A 22,146-nucleotide genomic window follows, 5' to 3' on the forward strand; every position below is an offset into this window, starting at 1 on the left:
GCCGGCAGTAGTCCTAGAGACAGGACTGTAGTTAGGAGTCTTGGTAGAGGACCTTTACCATGAGGTGGCTATGGGTAGGGTGGCAGGGGTCCTTTGTGATTTAAGGCTCTATTTAAGGCTCTTCCAGTACTTTCTAAACAGTGCTGTGCATAGGAGCAGCTAGGACTCCATGAGTTGTTGGAGGAAGGGTAGAGTGCCCAGGCTACTGCTAGCCCCACCTCGAGGGCTCAGCCCAGGTGGACGCTGCCTGGGAGGGCTGTATGGGTCTGTGATGAGGCCCAGAAATCTGCTCTTTGTTCCAGATGGTGACCAAGAGCTTCAGGTTAAACATAGAATTTTGATGGGTTAAAAAGGGTTTTGTTTTTTCTGATTTATAAAAGTAATGCTTAAAAACTAAAATATTTTTAGAATATAGAAAAGTACTGGGGTGCCTGGGTTGATCATCCAACTCTTGATTTCAGCTCAGGTCATGATCTTAGGGTTGTGGGATTGAGCCCCATGTCAGGCTCTGTGCTCAGCACGGAGTCTGCTTGTCCTTCTCCCTCTGCTCCTCCCTCGCTCGCTCTCTCTATAAAATAAATAAAATCCTTAAAAAAATAAAAGAATATAGAGAAGTATCAAAAGGCAAAGAAGCTCAAAGTCATCTGACCCTGGAAGGGAACAGACCCCACTTGTCTGTATTGTGTCTGATTTTTCCCTTAGTGCATCACCATGAACCCTTCACTTGGCGCGGAATATTCTTGAAAACAAAATCACGGACAGGCTATGTTTTAATCCTGTACAACTTGTCATATTTCCAGTTTTCCACTTTCACAAATAATGCCTCAGTGGACATATCGGCACATAAGTATTTGGTTATTTCCTTAGCATAAGTTCTTAGAAGTAGAGTTACTGGACCCAAGGAACATTCAGGTTCTGCTTTGCCTTTAAGGTGGATGAGTCGGTTAGAGGACTTCTGTGCCCTCGGGCTCATCAAACCCAGGAGGTTCTTTTTAATTGCCAGTTTGGTAAGGAACAGACAGCAGTTCTTTTAAATTAACATTTTTTCAGATATTTTGTGGGATTGAACCTTCTTTCCATGTTTGATTATTTGTATTTTTTCTTTTGTGGATTATCCGTCAGCGTCTCCCCCACCCCTTCTGTTGGGATGTTCGTCCTTCTAATGATGTTTAGGAGCTCATTTCTGTAGTAAGGATGTGAATTCTATGGTAGCCTGAATTTATTTTAAGAAGATTGAAAAGCACGCTGCCTTACTTTGCAGGCATAAGGATGTTTTCCTTTTCCTTCCCTGTTTCAGTTTGCCGAAAGCCGTGAAGAGAAGGATCAACGCACTGAAGCAACTGCAGGTGAGGTGCGCCCACATAGAAGCCAAGTTCTACGAGGAGGTCCACGACCTGGAGAGGAAGTACGCCGCACTGTACCAGCCCCTCTTCGACAAGGTGGGCAGCTCCCTCCGTGTTGCCTGCGTGGTTTCAGAGCTTTCTTCACGTAAGACTCCCACGTTTACGGAGTGATGGGTCCTTGAACGGGTCTCCTTTAAGCCCTAAAATGTAGAATCTTAAGTTATAAAAGCATTGGTTTTCACAGACATTATTTACAAACTGAACTCTTGCGCTTCTGACTAACTTAGCCTAACTCTAAGAAGGTCTCGTTCTTACTCAGAGAAGGGAGTTCATCACGGGGGACGTGGAGCCAACGGACGCGGAGTCGGAGTGGCACAGTGACAACGAGGAGGAGGATAAATTGGCTGTGAGTATCGTGTTCAAACGATGGCAACTTGTGCTGTTTCAGTGCTGTTAGAAGTAAGAAGCCTCTTACAACGTCACAAAGGAAAGAGCTCCTTAACAGTAGGTGCTGTTTCCCCCTTGGGTTGGCCGTTCCGATTTCTTTGTGATCAGACTACTGAGCGGCGGGCAGGTCCAGTATCCGTTAATTCCGTGACCCAGACACGCTTTCCCTGCTCAGTGGTCTAAACAGCTCCATGCCGTAGGATAGTGAGATGTGGGATCGGATGAACAGAAACAAAAACATCAGGAGAAGTCTTACATCGAGACAAAAGCGAAGTCCCACAGGGGAGGGGATACCTGTGTCGGTAGTTGCTGCGAGGTCAGGGTTGTGAGGAGGGCGTGGTAGGTGTCCGGGCCACCCTCCTCCAGGACCAGCAGTGGTGACGAAATCGCCACGATGCACCCAGCCACTTTGGATTGGGAGCTTCTCATCACCTGCTCACAGCCTTCAACAGGTCCCATTCCAGCGCCACAGAAAGTTCCGACATGTTGCGGGGTGACTTTGTCCACTTGAAGTTTGTTTGGAAGACAAGTAGCTTTTACCTTTTTTATCCATCAGGATTCCTTTTTAGGGAATTTTTGAAGTGTATGTTCATTGTAGTAACCATATGTTTTTGATCTTTCAAACATATTGTGGAACCTGGCCTAGTTGAGGCTGTGGTTATGGATGGATCTAGTTGTGAATCACTTCCTTATTTCTCATGAACAATCTGCCTCTGTTAATTTAAAAAGCCCCTTCTGATCATTTCCGTAAGAGTCCCCCGTGATGAAGCGTTTGCACCTGCACTGGCGCCATCCCGTGCCTGACCTCCGTGGGCTGCAGTGTGGGAAGGACGCCTCTGCCGTGGCCTGCGCTGTCGGGTCACCTCCCTGATGTCTGCGTGCAGTTTCTGTCCGATGTTTATAGCCCCCTCCTTACGATTGGACGTATACGCTGCCGTCGTTCCTTGTTGCCCGGGCACTGGAGTCTCTGTCCGGTGCTGGGTGGCTGGCTGGCCCAAGATGGATGTCTCATAGAGCTGGCACTTGGCACCTTCCCCAAGGTTGATGGCACTCTTCTAAAATTATATCACAGAGTCACGTCTGAATGGAGTGCTTTGATTGCTTTGTTCCTTAAAAACATTTAAAAGTGTTACATACACGGTGGTCTTGGAGATGCGGATGCAGGGAACACAGTTTTTGATAGAAGTTTGTGCAGGATTCTGAAACTTGCATTTTGCGTTAAGTCACTGAATGTAAATGTGGTGCTTTGTGGTACGTGTTCTATTTGGCATCTTTATTTATTTATTTTTTTTTAGGGAGACATGAAAAATAAAGTAGTCCTAGCAGAAAAAGAAGCAGCAACAGGAGAGGAGCCAAACCCCAGAGGAATTCCAGAGTTCTGGTTTACCATCTTTAGAAATGTAGATATGCTAAGTGAATTAGTCCAGGTAAGCAAATTCCCACCCTACAGAGAGATCTTAGTCTTAATAGTTATTTATGAACCACTTAACTCAGAGTTTAGCAGTTGTTCATGGTGGTTGTAAAGGCACTTTGTGTGACCAACAGCTCGTAGGAGTGTTCTTGATCTCCTGGGCGGGGGTCTCACTGTTGGAAGCCTCCATTGCTACCTTCTACCGCGGTGCTGCTGGGAAGGCCTGCACCTCTGCGGCTGAGCCACGACTTGTCGTCTTCTTACCTGAGGTCTGCCGCCTCACCCCAGAGAGCCTATGAACAGACTCAAGACCCTTCCCCATCTTACTGTGAATGGACAAGCGGGAAGATGTGAGGGCAGGAGACCAGGAAATTGGCCAACAAGGCCCATAGCTGACCGAGGTGTTTCTTCTGGTTCTCTCTTCAGAGATGTGAGGACCAGCAGGCCTGGTCGGTCCCTGCAGCAGTGGCAGTGGGCAGTCTTGGGAAAACGGTCGGGCTCTTGCCCTCTCTGCCTGGCCTTGATGTTTCTCAGTGCTCCGGCCAGAGAGAAGTGTCCCCTTGTTGCCGGCCCCTAGGACCGCTTGTCAGTGTAGAGATGTGGGTGGCTTCTGGGAGTTCTTAACTTGACGAGGCCAGAATGCCAGCAGGACTGCTTAGCCAGCATCTGGGAGTGTACGCAACAGCAAGTCATGGGGGAATGTGTGTGTTGTCTGGAAAAACGCCCACTAGAAATCTCTTTTTTTCTCTCGTTGATCAGGAGTATGATGAGCCGATCTTGAAGCACCTGCAGGATATTAAAGTGAAGTTTTCAGACCCTGGGCAGCCTATGGTGAGTACTGATTCATTGAGCTCCTGGTTGGCGTCAGAGCATCACTGATGGTGAGCGGCTTGGGGCCGGGGCAGGAGGTGCATACCTGGCCACACACTTGCAGGGTGGTCCTGAGCGAGATGCTCACCAAGAACTAGAATGTTCTCATGCGGCCTTCCTGGGGCTTGCCCAGCAGCGCTGCACAGCCCGGCAAGCAGCTCAGGCTGTGGGCTGCCTGTGGCAGGTGCAGGAGTCCATGCAGCACTGGACTCCTTGGCCGTGGTGGTGGCCACACCATGCGCCACTCTCTGAGCCGGCTTGTTCCATGTCCGAGGGGGTGATGTCTTTCTCCTAAGTGTCTCCCAGGTTTCTGAGGACCTAACGTCTGTAAAACAGGATGGTAGGTATGTACTCAAATATGAGCAGCACTTTAATAGAAACCTGAGATGCTAATGAACGAAGCCTGCTGGGTTTTACTGAAAACGTAACTGCGGGTGGGCAAACCTGAACAACGTGTCCCCCCACTGTCATACAACACCTCTTCCCAGCAGCTTGCCGCGCTGTGAGAGGGGCCTGACTCAAGCCAGCCCTTCCTTTCCTCCGCAGAGCGGGGCCCACCACCCTGCGGGAGCTGGGTCCTCAGAGAGGCACTGTTCGTGGCCTGTTAGCCTGGCGGTGGCTGACAGGCTCCATTCCGGTGCAATAGCAGCTCCAGCGACTCATGACTGACTGACTTGTGGCTCTCAGTTTCAGGTCCTGGGGACATGGCCTGGGACCTGGGGTCCGGCTCTTCCTCCCTCCCCATCGCAGAGCACTGGCCCCAGGTTATGGATGAGGGCCAGCATACGTGGGATTTCCCTCCCTGGTCCTGCAGGTGCCTTCTGGAGGCAAGGGGCAGGGGGACACGCTGGATCTGTCCTTTCCACTTTTCCTGCCTAGCTCACTCAGGGAGGTGACATTCAGTTCTCCCTCTGCAGGGGGGGGCCTGGGCACGAGCTGGCATGATGCCTGCTCACAGGCTGAGGGGAATCCCTTTGCCTACTGCACCTGGTTAATTGGGTTATTGCAGGGCCTTTTCCTTGGCCTGTGCGGAGGCTGGGCCCTGGCACCCCCTGGAGGCCGAGTGGGGCAGTCTGAGGGTGTTTGCTTGCGTGGCGGGGGGGGGGGGAGGGAGAGAGGCGGGGGGGGGGGGGGGGGGGGGGGGGGGGGGGGGGAGAAGGGTGGGAGGAGGTGCGTGCTGTTGTAAGTTTGTGTGTCAGTTTTTTCCTAACACTTCTTTCTCACCTATGATTCGTCCAGACTCCATTTATTAATTTTTCCCCCCGGATCAATTCTTTTTTTCATCATTTGCTCTTATGAGACACCTGTTTGGTGATTTCCTGGGTCTCTTTTCTTTCTCAGCCTGTCTGACGTTTTCCTCCATCTCTTACAATGGTTTATAGACAGACGAGAGCCCTAGTTCTGGTAGAGCATGAGCCAGTCGTCCTTCTCCCCCTCGTCACTTCCCCTGTTAGAAAAGTCATGCACGCTGGCTGTGGAACGCTGGGAAAATACAGGAAGGTGTTAGGAACAGCCTACAGATCTCTCAGCTCTGGAGTCAGGTTCCCCATAGTCTTTGTCTTTTTAAAATCATTATGAAATATTTTAGACAATAAAATTAGAAATACAAACCATATCTAGCCTCAGAATGAAGCAGGGCCAGTGTGTTTGTTTCTCCCATGACCACACCTCTGCTCCTCTCCAGGGTCCCTCGCTTACCCTGCCGCAGAGCGGGGTTACAGGTGCGGACAGTGTTGTACCGGCTCTGCGGCTGGGAAATAGTTGTCCTTGCGTCTGTGGGCTGTAAAGTGATTTATTTAATGGTGCCCACACGTGCCGCTGCCACCTCCGCCCCATTCTAAATTGTTGCATTATGAGAGCATACTTGAACCCAAATCTTTAAGTCTTGGCCAATTTCCTCAGTTTTGATTCCTTTTAGTGCAGTTTTACTGGGTGAAAGGAGGTGAACATTTATAAGGTTCAAATGTGGTTCATTTACGTATTTTTTTTACACTTTCTTTTTTGTAAATCATCGTGGCTTTGTCTCTGTTTTGAAATAATTTCAGGCTTAGTACAGAACTTGAGCAACAGTGCAGAGTCCCCGTGCGCCGTCGGCCCAGGCTGGAGCGCCCGGGGCGGGGCGGGGCGGGGGGGGGGGGGGGGGGGGGGGGGGGGGGGGGGGGGGGGGGCTGGCGCAGCGGGCGGCAGCATGGGAACCGCGCTGGGCAGGCAGCATGGGAACCGCGCTGGGCAGGAGCGGCGTCTGCTCACACCCGCGTGCGGGCTCCGCTGCGTGCTTACGGCTGACTGGCTGTAGGGGGTTGTGTGTGATGGAGGCGACCGCATCTGTGGGCCCTTTTCTGTCGGACTTGAACCCTCCTTGTCTCTCTCTCTCTTTCTCTTTTATAAAGATTTTATTTCAGACAGAGAGTGAGCAGGAACGGGGGGGGGGGGCAGAGAGAGAAGCAGGCTCCCCCTGGAGCAGGGAGCCCGATGCAGGACTGGATCCCAGGACCCCAGGATCATGACCCAAGGCAGACGCTTAACGACTGAGCCATCCAGGCGCCCCTTGAACCCTTTCTTGATTCATCCCCAGTCGTGTGTTACACTAGACTAAACAGAGGCCATGGGGAAGGAAAGGATAGGAAAACATGAAGAAAGGAGATCTCACACTTGGTCTGGAGAGCTGGTAGGGCGGGAGGTGGGAGATAAAGAAGAGGAGCAGTGTGATCCGTACCAGCGTACGGAGTGAGGCGGGGCCCCCGGTGACGCTTGTGAGCCCTCCCTGGCCCCCAGGGTGCCTGTCCACGCCTGTGGTCGCAGCCTGCGGCGGTTCTGGGATCATAGCAGCCTCTTCGCTGACTGAACACTCGCTTCTGTCTTCACGGTGGGTGGGTGTAGCCCTGGGGGGTGGGCAGCGAGCCGAGAGGGGGCTGTATGGGGTGCTGTTGCTGAGCTTGCAGGGGACTCAAGCTCTGCAGGGTCCGGGTTCCACTTCCCCCTTAGTGGAAGTAGTTTGGTTTTAGTCTTTTTAATCTACTTTTTCCCAGTTGGTAATTGTATCCTTATACATTATAATGAAAATTGAAATAGCTAACATTTAGCAAGCATTGCCTGTAAGCCTGTGTAAACCCTGTCCTAAGTGCTTCCAAAGGTCAATCCTCTAGTCAGCTCAGGGAGAGAGAGAGGACTGTGTTTTCCACTTTATAGGTGACGAAACAACAGCAGAGACAGAGTGATTTGACAAGATCACGCAGCACCTATAGGCAGAAGTGATGTGAACCCAGAGTTAGTCTTATAAAGTATCTCTATAACTTACTCAACCAACGTCCTCTTTTTTTCCTTAAAATAGGGCTGAGGTGAGCATCTTTGCACATACTGATGATGCATCACCCAGGTGTCTTTTCCCAAACAATAAATTCCTCAGAGTAGAGTTACCAGGTCAGAGAATTTTATTTTACTTTAATTTCTTGATCTTGCCAGATGGTCCTTTATAAAGCTATTTACAGTATATGAGTGGACGTGATTTCCCAGAACACTTGCCAGTTCTACATATTATTCATACATAGGTAAGAAGAAAGCAAGACTCCTTCCTACTGCCACTTGACTTTATTTGTGTCTGCTGCTTTGTACACACCCTGCGTCCATTTTTCCTCTTAAGCTTGTCTCTTGAGATTACACAGTGCTTTGTGAACAAAGGATGAACTTGTCCTTCCTTGGTGTGGTTTGCGGAGGCCCAGGCAGTGCTCCCCGCCCTCGCAGAGTCTGGCCCCTTTGTGCGGCAGAGAAGGCGGTGCTCTGCCTGAACGCAAGTGGAGAAGGAGGGCGGGCTGGAGCCCGCTGCCTGGTGTCCCCTAGGCCAGACCCTCCAGCTCCGCCAGGGTGAGCCCGGGGCGGCAGAGAGAAGCTAGGGTTTCTCAGGAGAGCTTGGACCTCTACTGGGAGGGGGCTCAGAGGGTCACGCGCTCTCTGCTAGGGCTGAGGCGCCACAGGTATTCCCCCACTTGTCGTTTGTGTTTGAACTGGGTGCTGCTGTTTTTTGTAATCACGTTTTTCTTGCCATGTGGCCATACCTGTTGAACTTTTCCGTAGCCGTTTCTGTCTGTGGCGTCCCGCTCAGAGAGGCGCCGGTCTCCAGTGCGGACTGTGGGGTTCGTGAAGTCTGTCACTGGTTGCTTGTAGATTTTTAAGTGGCACTTACCTGAGTTTTTGTTTTCAGTCTTTTGTATTAGAGTTCCACTTTGAACCCAACGACTACTTTACCAATTCAGTCCTGACAAAAACATACAAGATGAAGTCAGAGCCGGATAAGGCTGATCCCTTTTCCTTCGAAGGTCCTGAAATAGTTGACTGTGACGGGTAAGGACTCGCCATTTCACCTTCTTTTTCTGAAAGAAAAACGGATGATTTTAGAACTTAATGAGTAAGAGAAATCAGGAATAAAACAAAATGTCTTTAATTTTCTTAAAATCCTAGTAGACCAAGATTTACATTAAATAGTCTTTCTGTGGGGGTTTGTGATGGCCTGCCCTGGGAAATGTGTCATGAGGTCACATGTGCCAAATGGGGGCTGGTGGCCCGATCTCCTCATCAGATGGGGGGATTCGGTTCTCTAGGTCCCTTGCATGATGCTATCCTTGCTGAGCTGATAAACGACCCTCCGCAAATATTTGCTGAGTGAACGGATGAATCAGGGCAGGGCAGTACTGGTCAGTTGCTTGCTTCGGAAATTGGGGGGCAGTTTAATTGTTGGACTCATGATGGAGCACCTTGGTGATTTCAAGTGAGATCACTGGGGAGAGAATGTGGTTTGGAGTTCTTTCCTCTTGGTTTGTTTGAGATGGTTTGGGAAATCGTGGTTTTTTTGGTTTGGGAAATTGTTTTTGAATTGGCACAATTACCCTTACTCACTGGAACCAAGTACTTCTGAATCTCGCGTATGAGCAATTCAGAGCTTTATTAAAACCCTGCTAGACTTGAATGGCGAGAGTGACTCTGAGAGCGCATTTCCCAGGGCCAGGCTGTCGTGTGGGAAGTGGGCCGGCCTTTCCAGGCATGTTCCCGAGCAGACGCTAGTCACATGCTGCCAGGGGTTCCGTGTGGGTCCGCAGCGACTGAAAGATGAGCAAGCACGCGGGGCTCGCCCCCAAGCCGGGCCCACTCGGCAGCCCAGACCCAGTGCGCCCCGCCCCCATCAGTACTTCATGCAGTGGTCCCCTGCCGCCTCTTCAACGTGTCCTGCTCGCTTAGCTGCCTTGAGAATTTGGGTGCGTGAGTGGGTGACTTCAGGTGTGCTCTGGGGTCTGGACAAAGGCAGCAGGTGACAAGCTCTTGAGCACTCTCTGGGCACCGTAGCCCAGCCTTGATTGGGCTTGGTCACAGCAGACATACTGGCGGTGGGGGGGGTGGCTTCCTCAGGGGAGAAGACCCCGGCTTCAGATGGTGCCGTGGCAGCGCAGGCCACTTGGCCTGTTCCCTGTCGCCGGCCGTCACGTGGACTTCCTAGGCGTGCAGTGCCGGCTGGCAGCCTGGTTTGCCTACGTTGTCCAAGTTCAGCCTCTGGCTGTGCCTTGTTTACCGTGGACGTTCGTGGTGTTTCTCAGGGCACATGTCTGTGTGCGTGATGGCCGTCTGTCCCTGTAGGTGTGCTATCGACTGGAAGAAAGGGAAAAATGTTACAGTCAAAACAATCAAGAAGAAGCAGAAACATAAGGGCCGAGGCACAGTGAGAACAATTACCAAACAAGTTCCGAACGACTCGTTTTTCAACTTCTTCAGCCCGCTGAAAGGTAAGAGGGTTGTGTTGTGGACGTTGATTATGTACTACGCGAAGTCGCTTCGTTACCCTGAGTCCGGTCTGGGTCCTCCGGCGAGAGTGGCCAGTAAGGACGCAGTTGCTGTGCCAGGAGCCGTGGTGCTGGTGCTCACGGGGTGCGGGGGTGGTGGGGTGGTGGGTCCTCCTTGTAGCGGGGGGGAAGGCTTGGCGGGCTCTCTGAGCTCCACGCTGAGAAAGCTGGAGTGCTGCCAGGAGCGCCCCCAGCCGGCGCTTCCGCGCCTCACTGCTGGGGCCGCCCGTCCTGCTGCAGGCCCCCTCTGTGGCTGGTCGTACTCCTGTTAACACCTGCGCAGCGTAGGGAGCATCCCCCACCCTCTCTCTCTCATAAATTCAGCTTTGTTTTGTTTTTCTCCGGGACTTGGTAGAACTCAAGGGGCTTGGGAGTTGAGACAGTGTGACAGCACAAATAATTGGATTTCCAGTTTTGAAAGACTTAGCTTGGAAACTTCGATTCCTACCCCCCCCCAAGTCATAAAATAAAGACGGAAAGTTTGACCTCGTGGAGGGTGAGCAACAGGTTTTGAGAATAAATACTGGCAAGTCTTTTTTTTTTTCTTTTATTAAAGATCTTATTTATTTGAGAGAGAGAGAGAGAACGAGAAGGGGGGAGAGGTAGAGGCAGAGGGAGAAGCAGACTCCCCGCCGAGCAGGGAGCCCAATGTGGGGCTCGATCCCAGGACCCTGGGGTCATGACCTGAGCTGAAGGCAGATGCTTAACCGACTGAGCAACCCAGGTGTCCCAAATACTGGCAAGTCTTAAAATTTTCTAAACCTGAGAGAATGCGGAGGCCAGGCCGGTTGGCAGTGTTAGGATAGTGAGGATAAAACATTTTCTCTCTATTTTCCATGAACACAGATTGAAATCTAGAACTGCCCGTCCCTGCCACAGGTAATTGGTGGGTGTGTGAGCTGTTCGCCCTCGGCCACAGGGTGGCTCCACTCTCAAGTGTGAGCCTTGGACCAGGACTTTGTCTCTGAGCCGAGGGCCCTCGCTTCGCAAGCTCTGCCCTTTGGCCCCATATCTTTCTGGGATTTGTCTTTGAGCCTAGAGGATGCAAATGTGTATTGGTCTGGGGTAACAACAGCCATAATGTAGTTGTTCAGTTTCCTTGTTTTAGAGAATTCCCTTTGGCGGTCACTTGCATGAATTCACTGTGAAGCAGAGGGCCTTTGGTTCCTAAATGCAGTGGCTTTGTTGGAAGGTTTCTTAAGATTGGATTTTAAGTAATTCAATAAGATCAAAATGAAATTAAGTGGACTCAGAATTTGGGGGGGGGTGACGTTTGGGGTTCTAAAACTGTCCTGTGATGGTTGTCCCACTCTAAAAATGTCCCAGAGGTCATTGAATTATACACTTCAGTTCTCTGGTAGATGAATTGCACGTAAACATAGGTCTTTTAAAGTAATCACACATAATATCAAGTGATGAGCTCTGTAAACAAATTGAAAGTGACCGTGGGGTGGTGATGGGGCAGGCAAGGAAAAAATGTCAGAATTGAGGTAACATGTTTTAAAATGAAGGAAACATAAGCTGGCTGGTCCGGTGCCCTCCTTGTCCTTCAGTCTACAAAACGTCCCAAAGTCACATGAGCAAAGTCCCTGGCCAGAGTCCCCGGACCCAAATCTTAGCCCGTGGGGGGTGCTCATGTGCCAAGACTCGGGGACAGTGCCATAGGGGTGGTGTTGACATGTGGGTGCCCAGCCCATGGGGAACTGCAAGCTGGGAGAGGCCCCAAGAGGCAGGATGAGGCCAGCGCCATAAGCTTCCAGCTCCTGGCAAGACCGGGCCTTGGACAAGCATCTCTGAAGTCCGGGGTTTGAGTCACATGATCATTTGAGTGTCACTGGGCTTTGTTGAGCGGTTTTAAGTCCCTGTCTTTCCTGTCACCCTTGGTTCTGGGTCAGGCTCCGGTGCAGCAGCAGTCTCGGTAGCCGTGGGCGCGCGCATGCGTGTGTGTGTGTCCCGCGTGCACACGTGTGTGTGGAGCTGCCCCTCGGCGAGCCGTGCGGGGCTCTGTGGTGGGCAGCGACCAGCGGCACCCTCCTGCCCACAGGGAGTCTTTCCATTCCGTGGGACGGACGCTTCAGCACTGTGTCCTCGCCACGTGGACACAGCGGTGTTGGCCCGCTGAGGTGCAGTGCTTCAGACACCAGGCTCAGGGATGGTCCTTTCCCTGCGGAGTCGTGCAGGGCTGCAGGCACCGACCGGTACACGCTCCTGAAGGCGTGAGTGCACCGGGTGCCCACCGTCTGGGGCCCCGTGGTGGGCCTTTCCACGTGTTGACACTGAACTAGGAAGAGCTTTTCCCCAGTTGGCGTTCCCAAGCAGGTCAGGCGGGGGCGGGCGGTCGGCACCGCGGGAGGCGCAGGGCTCCAGATGCGCCCTGTGCCACCTTCCCTGTCCTCCGAGCTGCCTGCGTGCGCTTGCAAAGGTTTTGGTTGTCAGCATAACATGCGTATGTTTTGTCTTTTTTTCCCTAGCGTCTGGGGATGGAGAATCACTGGTAAGCTTTGTGTTGTCATCAGATCTCTTGTGCTGTCACATTCTTTATCTTCAGAGTAGTGGCCTGCCTTCTTTTCAGTCCCTCCTTCCTCCTCCCTGAGGCCCGGGGTGCACTGTGTTCACGACACCGTGGGGTGGGGCCGGAGCGCGTGGGGCCGGTGCACCCCGCCATCCCCAGCAGTGCTGGGTCCCCCAGAGCGAGGGGCGCAGTGCGGGTGGGGGCATGGTGCTCACCCGTATACACGAGTTAACGTTGAGGTTTTCCCTTCTCAGGATGAAGACTCGGAATTCACATTAGCCTCTGACTTTGAAATTGGACACTTCTTTCGTGAGCGGATAGTCCCGCGGGCCGTGCTCTACTTCACGGGGGAGGCCATAGAGGATGACGACAACGTATGTGGGCGGGAGCCCTTGGGGGCCTGCCTCTGGCAGTATGGGGCGCCCTGAGCAGCAGCCTGGGGGACCCTTGGTGTTGGGGGGTCGGGGCCGAGCAGGGCTCTGGGTGCTCTTAGAGCAGAGTGCCAGCCCCGTCCAGGGACAGACAGCATCCTTGAAAGGCCCCAGGTGCTCACCCTGTCCTACTTAAGGTCTGCAAGCTTTGGGTGACTTGGAAACATGAGGAGAAAATCTCCTTTTCAGCGGTCTGACCACAGCAGAAGGTTATCTGCAGAGCTGACTCGCCAGCCTGTGCTGTGCTGGCGCCAAAGGCTGGATACCCGGGGTGCACAGGGGGTGGCCGGGCTGCGCAGGCCCCTTTCTCTCTCTCCCCCGCCTCCCTCCCTGCTTGAGCGCAACCTCGCTAGCTGTCCTTTGACAGTCACCCGAGGTAGTTCTCCATCATAACCCAGGCTTGGCTCACTGTGTCTTCTTGATTTGTGGGGATCAAATTTTGTTTTATAGTGTGTAGTTAGTAGTATGTTTCAGATACTTATTCCCTTGCTTTTAGAGCTCTTAGGTTTCCTGGGTGGCTCTAGGTTTCCTTTCTAAGCGGTCTGTCGAGGTTGCAGACGGGCAGCAGGAGCCGGGCAGGTTTGAGCTGCTCAGCGGCCAGAGCAGTGAATGCCTGCTTCTCACGTTTTCTGTGCTGATGGTCCCAGCCAGGGGGCACGTCCCATCCAGTGTGTGTGAGCTGTGTAGTCTGAGACGCGTTCGCTTCGGAAAGGCCGTTCGTCCGTCCCTGGGCCGGGAGGTGGTTGTGGGCAGGAGAACATGCGGGCACACAAGTCAGTGTAGTGTTGGCTCGTCCGAGCACTCAGGTGAGCGCCGAGGCTGGAGCCGACACGGCACTGTACGCCGGCGCGGTCTGTGGTGGGAGGGCTGTCGTCGGCTGCCTGCTCTGTCCAGCGTGGTGGGACGGCCCCACGTGAGCTGTGAAGATGTAGAAGGAATCTGTTGACAGCTGAGGAACTGCGTGGTTCCGTTTTATTTAACGTAGCCCCAAAAATCTAGTGACCACACACCCTGGAAAGTGCATCTCTGGACCAGCGGTCTCCACACTTTTTTGATCATATGCCCATCGGTTTTAAAACGTGATTGTGCAGTTTATATGTATTTATTTACTTAAAATACAGGCAGAGTGGATAGTACTGGGAGCGGTGCAGTGCTCTGCGCGTCCTCTGCGTATATATGTCCGCGCCCAACACCTCCGATGCAGGTGCTGCTGCCCAGCAGTGTCGTTGAGGGGTTAGGAAGGGGCACCCCACTTAGGCCTGCTGAGACCAGGGTCCTGACTTCACCAGTCACGGCCGTAGTGACTCTCATGGCTTGTCGGGCCCTTCGAAGAACACCTGTTGGCACCATTACTTGGTGCGCGTTGGGAGAGAGGTAAATTTGCAGGGGTCTGATGCATTGGAAACCTGCACAAGTGCTACACGTCGTTGCAGAAGGAAATGGAGCTGGGAGTGCTGATTCTGTCTTCCACGTTCTCCCGGCTTGGCTTGCGTGTCCCACGGGCCTGTACCCCAGCTTAGCGACCCCTGCTCTCCATCAGTGTGAGATGTGTTTGCCACAGGACCCTCCAGGTCCAGAGTGAAATGATCTGAGAACCTCAGAAAATCCACGCTTGAGCCTGTTTGAGGCTAGTTCAGTCTGAGCTAAAATGTGATTGGCTACAAGACAAGGTTTGCCTAGGTCTTTCCCTGTCAGAGGCTGGAAAGGGCACTGGGGCATGCTTGGAGCCCTGACGGCCCAGCTGGTGCAAGAGGGCGCGCATGCTCGGCCTGGTGTCTGAGCTGGGCCCCACCAGCCCCCAGGCCCTTACAAGTTTTGTGTGAGCTGTCACGAAGGGAATATATGTGTGGGCTCCAACAAAAGAAATGTTCTTAAGAAAAGCCTAGTAAATCTTTAGGTCTCTTGTGTCATGCAGGCGATAGTGATGAGGTTTGTTTTGTTTTGTTTTGTGTTTGGTCTTGATCTGAGTCTGATTATGTGGATGGAGTTTGAGTGAGAGTCTGATCTGTGATGTCTTTGGACCTTGGAGAAATTCATTCAAGACCAACCGACTATAGTGTTGGGCTTTTTTTCTATACACTTAAACACCAAGGTTTTATCACATTTCTAATGTGTAAATATTTATCCTTGTATGAGTTAAAAAATACCATTGAAATTCACGTATCTGCATAGTAAAATCATGCTCCTGGATTACTTAGATCAGCCAGTTTCCCAGGTGATCCCAGTACGTTCTCATGCTGACCATCTCCTTTCTGCACCCTTCCCCATCCTCAGGCCTTGTTTTGTGTGGTTTGCAGGTACCCGGCATCCTATCAACACAGCGGGGCTCGTGAACAGGTGGCCCTGCAGCGCTGGCCCCAGCCCGGCCCACAGTGTCGGGGCCGAGGAGCCCAGTGGCCGACCGTGCCCCCCCCCCATCAGATGGGCCTCTGTCCAGAGGCCAGGCTGCACTTCCGCATTCCCCAGGCCTGACCGGTGTGGGGTGTTTGACGGGGACCCTGCCTGGGTCAGGCTGCCCTCCTGCTTTCGAGACCTAAATCTTGTTTCCTTTTTCCTTTTTCAGTTTGAAGAGGGTGAGGAAGGAGAAGAGGAGGTAAGACATGGCGAACGTGGAGAGTCCTTTCCCTGAGGCCTCGCTAGGCTTCCTCTGCTAGGGCGGACGGACCACCAGTCGTACCCGGCTTGTGTGGAGCTGCCTCAGGGCCTCCACCCTGTTGAAGCTGGGGAGGGTCCCGTTGTTGACCCCGCGATTGGCTTATGAAAACGTGGCTTAGGAAATGTTGGTTGAACAAACAAATCGCGTTTTCAGCATTGTGTTTATGTCCGTTATCACTGAGAACAAAAAGGTGCCCACAAGTCAGTGTGCCTAGGAGTGACTTAATCACTTACGGACAGTGATCATGGGTTTCCCGCTAGAGCGGAGGGCGGCTTCGTTTGTGTGGAGCGGGTTGCTCCACAGGAGTTTAAATCCTGTGTGTTCAACTCACTCTCACCCTTTTACGCAGGAGTTGGAAGGTGACGAGGAGGGAGAAGATGAGGACGATGCCGATATTAACCCCAAGGTCAGTCGTTGGGGGGCCGCCGCCCCCGTGAATGCCGGCTGCTGCGTCCCTGCCTGGCCGCGCCAGCCCTGCTCTAGTCCGAACACGGCAACAGACCGGGGGCAGGCTCGAGCGACCCCTCCTGTGGGATTTAGTGCTCAGTGTGTGGCCAGGGAAGGCCTTCCCAGCTCGCTCGTAAGCGCTCTCTTTCCGTAAGCTCGTTCAGGAGAGCAGCTTTCTTTTCCAGACCTTTAGTCCCTTCAGGGGAATGGTTGAATGACAACACGAATAAGCTGTTTCTTGTGTTTATTTTTGGAAAAGGTATAAAGAAGTAAATTTGGGGGGTTGTTTTTTTTAATGAGTAGAGTAATAAAACTATAGACATAGTTTTACAATTGTCTTTGGGCTGAGAATATTCAGAAGCTATGTCTAAGTATCTCCAATCATTGAAAGTAAACTAGGAAGCTTTAAGAAAACAAAAACAAAAACTGAGGAGAATGGGCAACCCCATATAATTTTACCTGAAGGTCCGAATGTTTACTGATGGCAGATGAGCTTAAATGAAGGCACTTTGTCCCTTGACACATCCCTTAAATCCAGAGCTGCTCTAATGCAGTCCTCAGGCTGTAGTAGGCCGTCCTCTTGTTAGCGAGCATGAGGTCTGTAGCTCATTGCGTCGTCATGGGCTGTCAGAGCACTAACCTTCCCTGCCGTTTGTAACCTGGATCTCAGTTTAACTAGACAATGTTTGTCCGCCCTTCGTTTTTACCCAAAGTGGAATGTGCACTAAATGTGAGTGTAATAACCCAGCTCTGTTTTTTTTTTTTTTTTTAACGCCAAATGTTTCTGTAAATGCATGCTTTATATGAGTTCAGCTCCTTCTAGAGAAGGATGGGAGGTGGGTTTCAAACTTAAAATGTACCATATAAATACTACTCGGGACTAAGCTCACAGAAATGCTTACCCCTGCGCAGTCGGCCTGTCCAGCACGGGGGGCCTGTAGCGCAGGCATCCGTGTGCTCGGCTCCGTGACACGGGGGCCCTGGCTCAGGGGGCTCACGCTCGGCAGGTGGGGGCTGCTGACAGGCTTATTCACGGTTTGGATTCTAGAGCAGGCTGAGGATGGTTTGCAGTGGGAGCTCCGTTACTCCGTCGCTTGTTGCTACCTTCTGTTGTTTGTCCTTTTCTGTTTCCTGACATGTCTGTTTTCTGGAAGCGCGTTCTCTCACAAGTCGTCCGGCACCCTAGAGGGTTGTCAGGACTGGTGCTCCCTGGGTCTGTGTGTGCTGTTGGTTGGGGGAAGGTGGGGGATGATAGACGGGCCACTGGTGGGAGGCGCGAGGACTGCCAGCCCTGCGCAGCCAGAAGGGCCCGACTCTGATCCTTCGGAGGGATTGGTCATGTCAGAGTCTGCACACGAGGAGGCAAACGAGGGAGAAGGGATTTTTTGGTATTAAACGTACAGATTTGGTGGGTTGGGGTTGCTCATCTCAAGCTCAAGAATTTGTGGCCCTTTTTGTCATGAGAAAGTGGCTGTTTCCGCCTGTATAATTTTGTGCATTTTGTTTTCTTTTATGCTGACACTTCCTTTCAATTTTTTCCCCGTTTAGGTGTAATTTTTGTCTGTTATTCATGCATTTTTAGGTAAGGTGGAATTCCATTCATTCCTAATGCAATCTTCTGATCTGTGATTTGTAACAGTGCCTTACTGTGACTTGGTGGATAGAGGGGAGGCTGCTGGGCAGGCACACTCCGCATGTGCGAGGCTGAGCACATGGCTTTCGGAAGAATAGTCGTTTCACGCAGGTGTCCGTTGTGTGTACTTCTAAAACTGAGCATCAGAAACTACATTTGGCTCCTGCTTCCTGAGCCCAGTGTTTGTTGCTGACCAAGTCAAAGGCGTGACTGGTGTGGCATTTTTATTGGGGACAGGCCTGCCCTCCAGGAAGAGCACAGAGCGCGAGGGCCCTGGGAGGTGGGCACTGTGTGGTCTTCATGAAGACCGTGTTGTGGGGGCCGTGCTGGGATCAGCCGCACCCCGTGCAGTAGGAAGCAGCCGCTGTGCTCTTTCTTGATGTGTCTCTGTCGATTGTTTCTGCTTCTTAAAGTCAGGTGTGGTGCGGACCGGTAGGTCATAGAGGCCTGCCTGGACTTTGAGTGTGCTGGAGTTAGTGCCCCAAAAGCTGCGGTGTCTGTGTGGTGTGGTCCTGGGCATTGTTGGGGTGCTCTGACCAGGTGGGGATAGAGCTGGGTGCTGCCCACCCGGCACCCCTGCCCCCCAAGTTGTGGGCCATTGCAACTCCGCTCCAGCGATCAGCTCCCTCCCTCGTGGGACACTGTCCTCCCGGGGGCCCGGGGGCCGTGGTGAGAAGATGCCACGGGAGGCAGGTGCCGTGATGTTCATCCCCGGGAAATGGCAGGGGGTCCCGGGGGCTGTGCTGAGCAGCCCCAGCCGGTGCGTAGAGCAGGGCCCGTGAAAGCTGGAGCCTGAGCTCACCGCCGCGGCCGGCGTGCTGGTGCTGATGGTCGTGCAGACCACAGGCGTGGGAGAGTCTCCGTGTGGCCTTCCTGTCTCGCTCTTGCAGGCTTGCTCTCATAGAGAACGGAGCAGTAGCACGGCTGCCTCCTGGCAAGGCAACGTCCTAACCAGGGGAGGTGGACAGACACCATGGATCCTGGGTGTTTAAGGAGTCGGGGCTGATCTTTGACGTGCGTACACGACAGTGTGTTCGATTACTCTTGATGCCCGCTGCCCCACTTGTCTGAAGAATGTTCCCCGCAAGCCCCACTCTCCCGCCCTGCTGGTCACGGGGAAGCATCCCTAACCTGTTCAGCCTGTCTTTCTAGGACAGGAGGACCCTCCTGTGGCGTGGCCACCATGAGCAGCCTGGTACTGTCGCCCCTCAGTAGTGTCATCAGGTCCTTGTCAGGGGCCCAGCCGCTCCGGTGCAGGGTTTCCCTCTGCGGTCATACAGGCCCTTGGGCCCCGGCTTTGTGCCCCCGGGAACCTGTGGTGGCCAGCTCTGTGCTTGCTGGCTTGTTTTCCCCCCTTCTTGGGCAGTTGTCCTCTGTTAAAACTTGGCCTTTAAATGGCTCCATGACAGGCAGGATTTGGGCTGTTAGTTTGTGCCTTGGAAACACCCCACTCCTCTCCCGTGATATTCAGGGGTATTGAGTGACCAAGCTGCCATCAGACTTGGTGGCCTGAGACCAAGGATGCCGGGGCATAGTTGTAGTCCTGTTTTGGCCTGTGTCACAGGCTGAAAACCAGTGGTGTCTTGTTGATAAAATTCACGTCAGAAGCTTCGGGGTTCTGTGTTGACTTTACAGCCTAGGACTTGTGTCCGTGCGGATGCTGTCCCCAGAGGTGGGGCCGCTTGCCTGCCTGCCGGGAGCTCTCAGTGAGGTCCCGTTGCCTCCAGCAGGCTTTATCCCCCAGGCTACTGAGTGTACTTTAAACAAATGGGTAATATGTTCTCCTGGTTAAAAATAAGCATATGAAGTGATTCAGACAGCATATTGTAAATCGTGTAACGCCCGATTTTACGAAATGCTGTACGTGTGTAACTCATCCGCATACAGAAGGGTATAGCAGGAGGAGTCCCGTCCTGTGCCGCCTGCCCCCGTGCCCACCACGTCACCCTACAGGACTTCCTTAGCTCCAGCTTCTCTAACCCGCTTTCTTTTTGCAAATACAGTTGTGGAAACACACGAATTTCTCCCCTCATCCTCAAAAAGCTGCCTGCTCCCCCCCGCCCCCCTGCTGCCATGGCCACGTGGACTGGGAGCTCCTCCCCGCCTTCCCCAGCCACTCCTGACAGCCGGTGGCTCCTTGCCTTGGCCACCAGCCTGAGCTGCCTCCAGATCCACAGTTTGATCTTGATCTTTTCCCGCCTGGATTTTTTATCAGGCGTGTTTTGTTTGGGGCCCTGGGTTCTTTAGCAGTATTTTAGATGAGCACGTGACGCCAAGGTCAGGACCCCCCTCCCAGAGTGGCCCGCTGCTGGGCAGAGACCTGGGGGCTCCCGGCCGCGTCCCTGTGCTCTTTCCATGAGATTTTCAAATGAAGAGCTTAGACCAGGGTCCAAGATCATCGTTTTGTTTTTAAGCGTCCTTAACAGATAATTTTTTTTTATACCCTAAATGTGATTTCCTAAAGAATGGAGTCCCAGCCTCAACCATAGAAGGTATCTGTTACATCATCCCCGATGTTTGAGGTTTTTTTTAGACTCTGTAGGCTTGTCCAGATTGTATGAGAGTAATCTGTAATCTTGGCAGCCAAGAATTAGAGGCCACCGATTAGTAAATGTATTTGCCGGGAAAGATTCGTGGTCTGGTAGTGTCTGTCTCTCAGGCTGTTGCTGGCCTCCGCACAGAATGCATGGGGCTGCCGGATGTGCTTTAAGCGGTGTGAGCTGTGTTCGATTGCACTGAAGTGAACGGGCGCCTCTGTGGGGGGCGTGGCCTCTCCCTGCTACCTCTCCGGAAGGAGAGCCTGCCCCCTAGTGGAGGGGCCTGGGAGGCCGGGGCTGTGCGTGGAGCCGTTGGCCTGGCCTCCCCCGGCTGTGGGCTGCTGGTGCGTCCCGCGAGCAGGGAGCACTGCGGGGGGCTGGCCCGGGGCCGGCGGGGCTGCTCGGCCGCCTCTGGCCTGCCCCGCGGTGCCGCCTCTTCGTTTCAGGTGCTGAGCCTGCCTTAGGGGTGGCAGGGCACAGAAAGGGGAGCCGGCTGCTGCGTCACGTGGGCGGGTTGGGGGGTTGCCCGAGGCTCCGAGGCTGCGGCGTAGCTTTGGAGCGCGGGCTCCCTTGACACGGATGAGGCTCGGTGACCCTGAGGCGCTCCTCCTTCCCGGTGCCTGGCCTGTGACTGACACTCCTGGGCCTGTCTCCGAACAAGAAAGGCAGCCCCACTGAGACTTTGTTTCTGGGAAGCTGAGTGACTTGTTACTCTTGTAAAAGTACGTTTGCAGTAACCATTTTTTCAGTAAGAAGGAAGGCACTAAATTGAGTCTTGTTTGCACTGTTGGTTGGAGGTGCCGGCTTGATGACGTTGGTTCCCTACAAGTCCTGTCTTCTCTCGTTGACAGAAGGAGCCCAGCCAGCCGTCCGAGTGCAAACAGCAGTGAGGAGCGAGCACCCGCAGCTGTGGCGTCGGGACTTGTGGCGGCCGCGCCACCGTATGGGCAGTGCTTGCTTCTACCTTGTTTTCGAGTGCATGATTTTGACTTTAACTTTTCCTTTATCCTTATTATTTTGCTTAACCTGTACAGTGGCAACTTAAATGCATTTCAGAAATAGGTTTGATTCCAGCACCCTCTACGGCCTTGGGTGCAGCTCAGTGGACTTTCCCAGGCCCTGCCTTCAGGAGGGCCCCAAAGACCCCGGGGGGAGGGGGCGGCGGAAGGTCAGTCCATGCCAAGGGCAGATGTCTGGGGATGTGGTTCCGGGGCATCTAGAACCACTCACACCCCTCCGCGGTCGGACTGGATTCTTCCTTCACTTGAAGAAACCCACGCGCTTTGTGTCTCCCACCACCTGGTCTCCTGCGCTCTAACGGCCTCGGAAGGGCTGCGTAGAGTAGGGTCCTGTTCTCTTTAGAGCGTTCTTCTCTGGTTTTGTCTTCCTCAGGGTGGGGTAGGGGTTGTGGTGCACCCCAGCCCTGAGGCGTGAGTGTTTGTGGTTCATCTTTGTATTTATTTATTCTTTCCTGCTGGTGAGGGCTTGGGACGCATGCTGTCGCTTGTCCTCACACTTTCTGAAACCATGTGTGTGATCTGGTGACTTGCCAGGCGGGAGTGGTGGTGGCTCCCAAGGGAGTGAGGCCTGTGGAGAAGGAACCTCGCTCCGTCCTGCCCACGGCTGAGGGCAGGAGCTCGTTTTCACGACATACCACCCGGCTTTGGGGGCGGGGGGCGGGGTTGGGGGCCGAGTGCCGGGGTTTGCCAGGCTTCTGTGGTGAGGGGCCAGGGCTGGGAAGCACTACTCTTCTTCTAGTGTGGACACGTCGAGTCTTGCTTTCTCAGTACCCCCATTTCTTGGCCCCGTGCTCATCTTGTCTTAAAAGCCCTGGGTTCAGAGCGACCTGCTCTTGGCTGGCGTGTGGGGTTTCCGAGTGTGTGACCGCGGTCTGGCAGCCGGGGGTGCTGCGTCCACACTGTGTCCAGGCCTGTAGAGTGCTCAGCCTTACTTATAATACATTTGTAACTGAATACAGTGTTTTCAATTTGTACAGAATAGTTAGAATATTCTATTAAAGTTGTGAACCATGAA

At 53.1% G+C, this 22,146-nt stretch overlaps 1 protein-coding gene and 1 non-coding gene across 4 annotated transcripts in view; both read left to right on the forward strand.

The window, feature by feature from the left end:
• Positions 1-22,146, forward strand: part of NAP1L4 (nucleosome assembly protein 1 like 4) — a 44,130-nt gene extending 21,984 nt beyond the window's left edge. For 2 of the 3 annotated variants that reach the window (XM_032414584.1, XM_032414583.1), the window contains exons 6-16: positions 1,298-1,439; positions 1,663-1,749; positions 3,086-3,217; positions 3,961-4,032; positions 8,270-8,409; positions 9,694-9,839; positions 12,368-12,390; positions 12,663-12,782; positions 15,403-15,432; positions 15,845-15,901; positions 20,964-22,146. In XM_032414584.1, coding sequence (XP_032270475.1) covers positions 1,298-1,439; positions 1,663-1,749; positions 3,086-3,217; positions 3,961-4,032; positions 8,270-8,409; positions 9,694-9,839; positions 12,368-12,390; positions 12,663-12,782; positions 15,403-15,432; positions 15,845-15,901; positions 20,964-21,002 — 988 coding nt within the window. In that variant the 3' untranslated portion in view covers positions 21,003-22,146. Of the gene's footprint in view, positions 1-1,297; positions 1,440-1,662; positions 1,750-3,085; positions 3,218-3,960; positions 4,033-8,269; positions 8,410-9,693; positions 9,840-12,367; positions 12,391-12,662; positions 12,783-15,402; positions 15,433-15,844; positions 15,902-17,490; positions 17,525-20,963 lie in introns of all 3 variants that reach the window. The other variant, XM_032414585.1, reaches the window with a different exon arrangement.
• LOC116638993 lies at positions 4,657-4,779 on the forward strand. Its single transcript, XR_004300758.1, has one exon. It is a non-coding gene; the product is annotated as a small nucleolar RNA SNORA54 (small nucleolar RNA).

The sequence above is a fragment of the Phoca vitulina genome, unplaced genomic scaffold (genome assembly GCF_004348235.1).
Source record: "Phoca vitulina isolate PV1807 unplaced genomic scaffold, GSC_HSeal_1.0 scaffold16, whole genome shotgun sequence".
NCBI classification, from domain to species: Eukaryota; Metazoa; Chordata; class Mammalia; order Carnivora; family Phocidae; genus Phoca; species Phoca vitulina.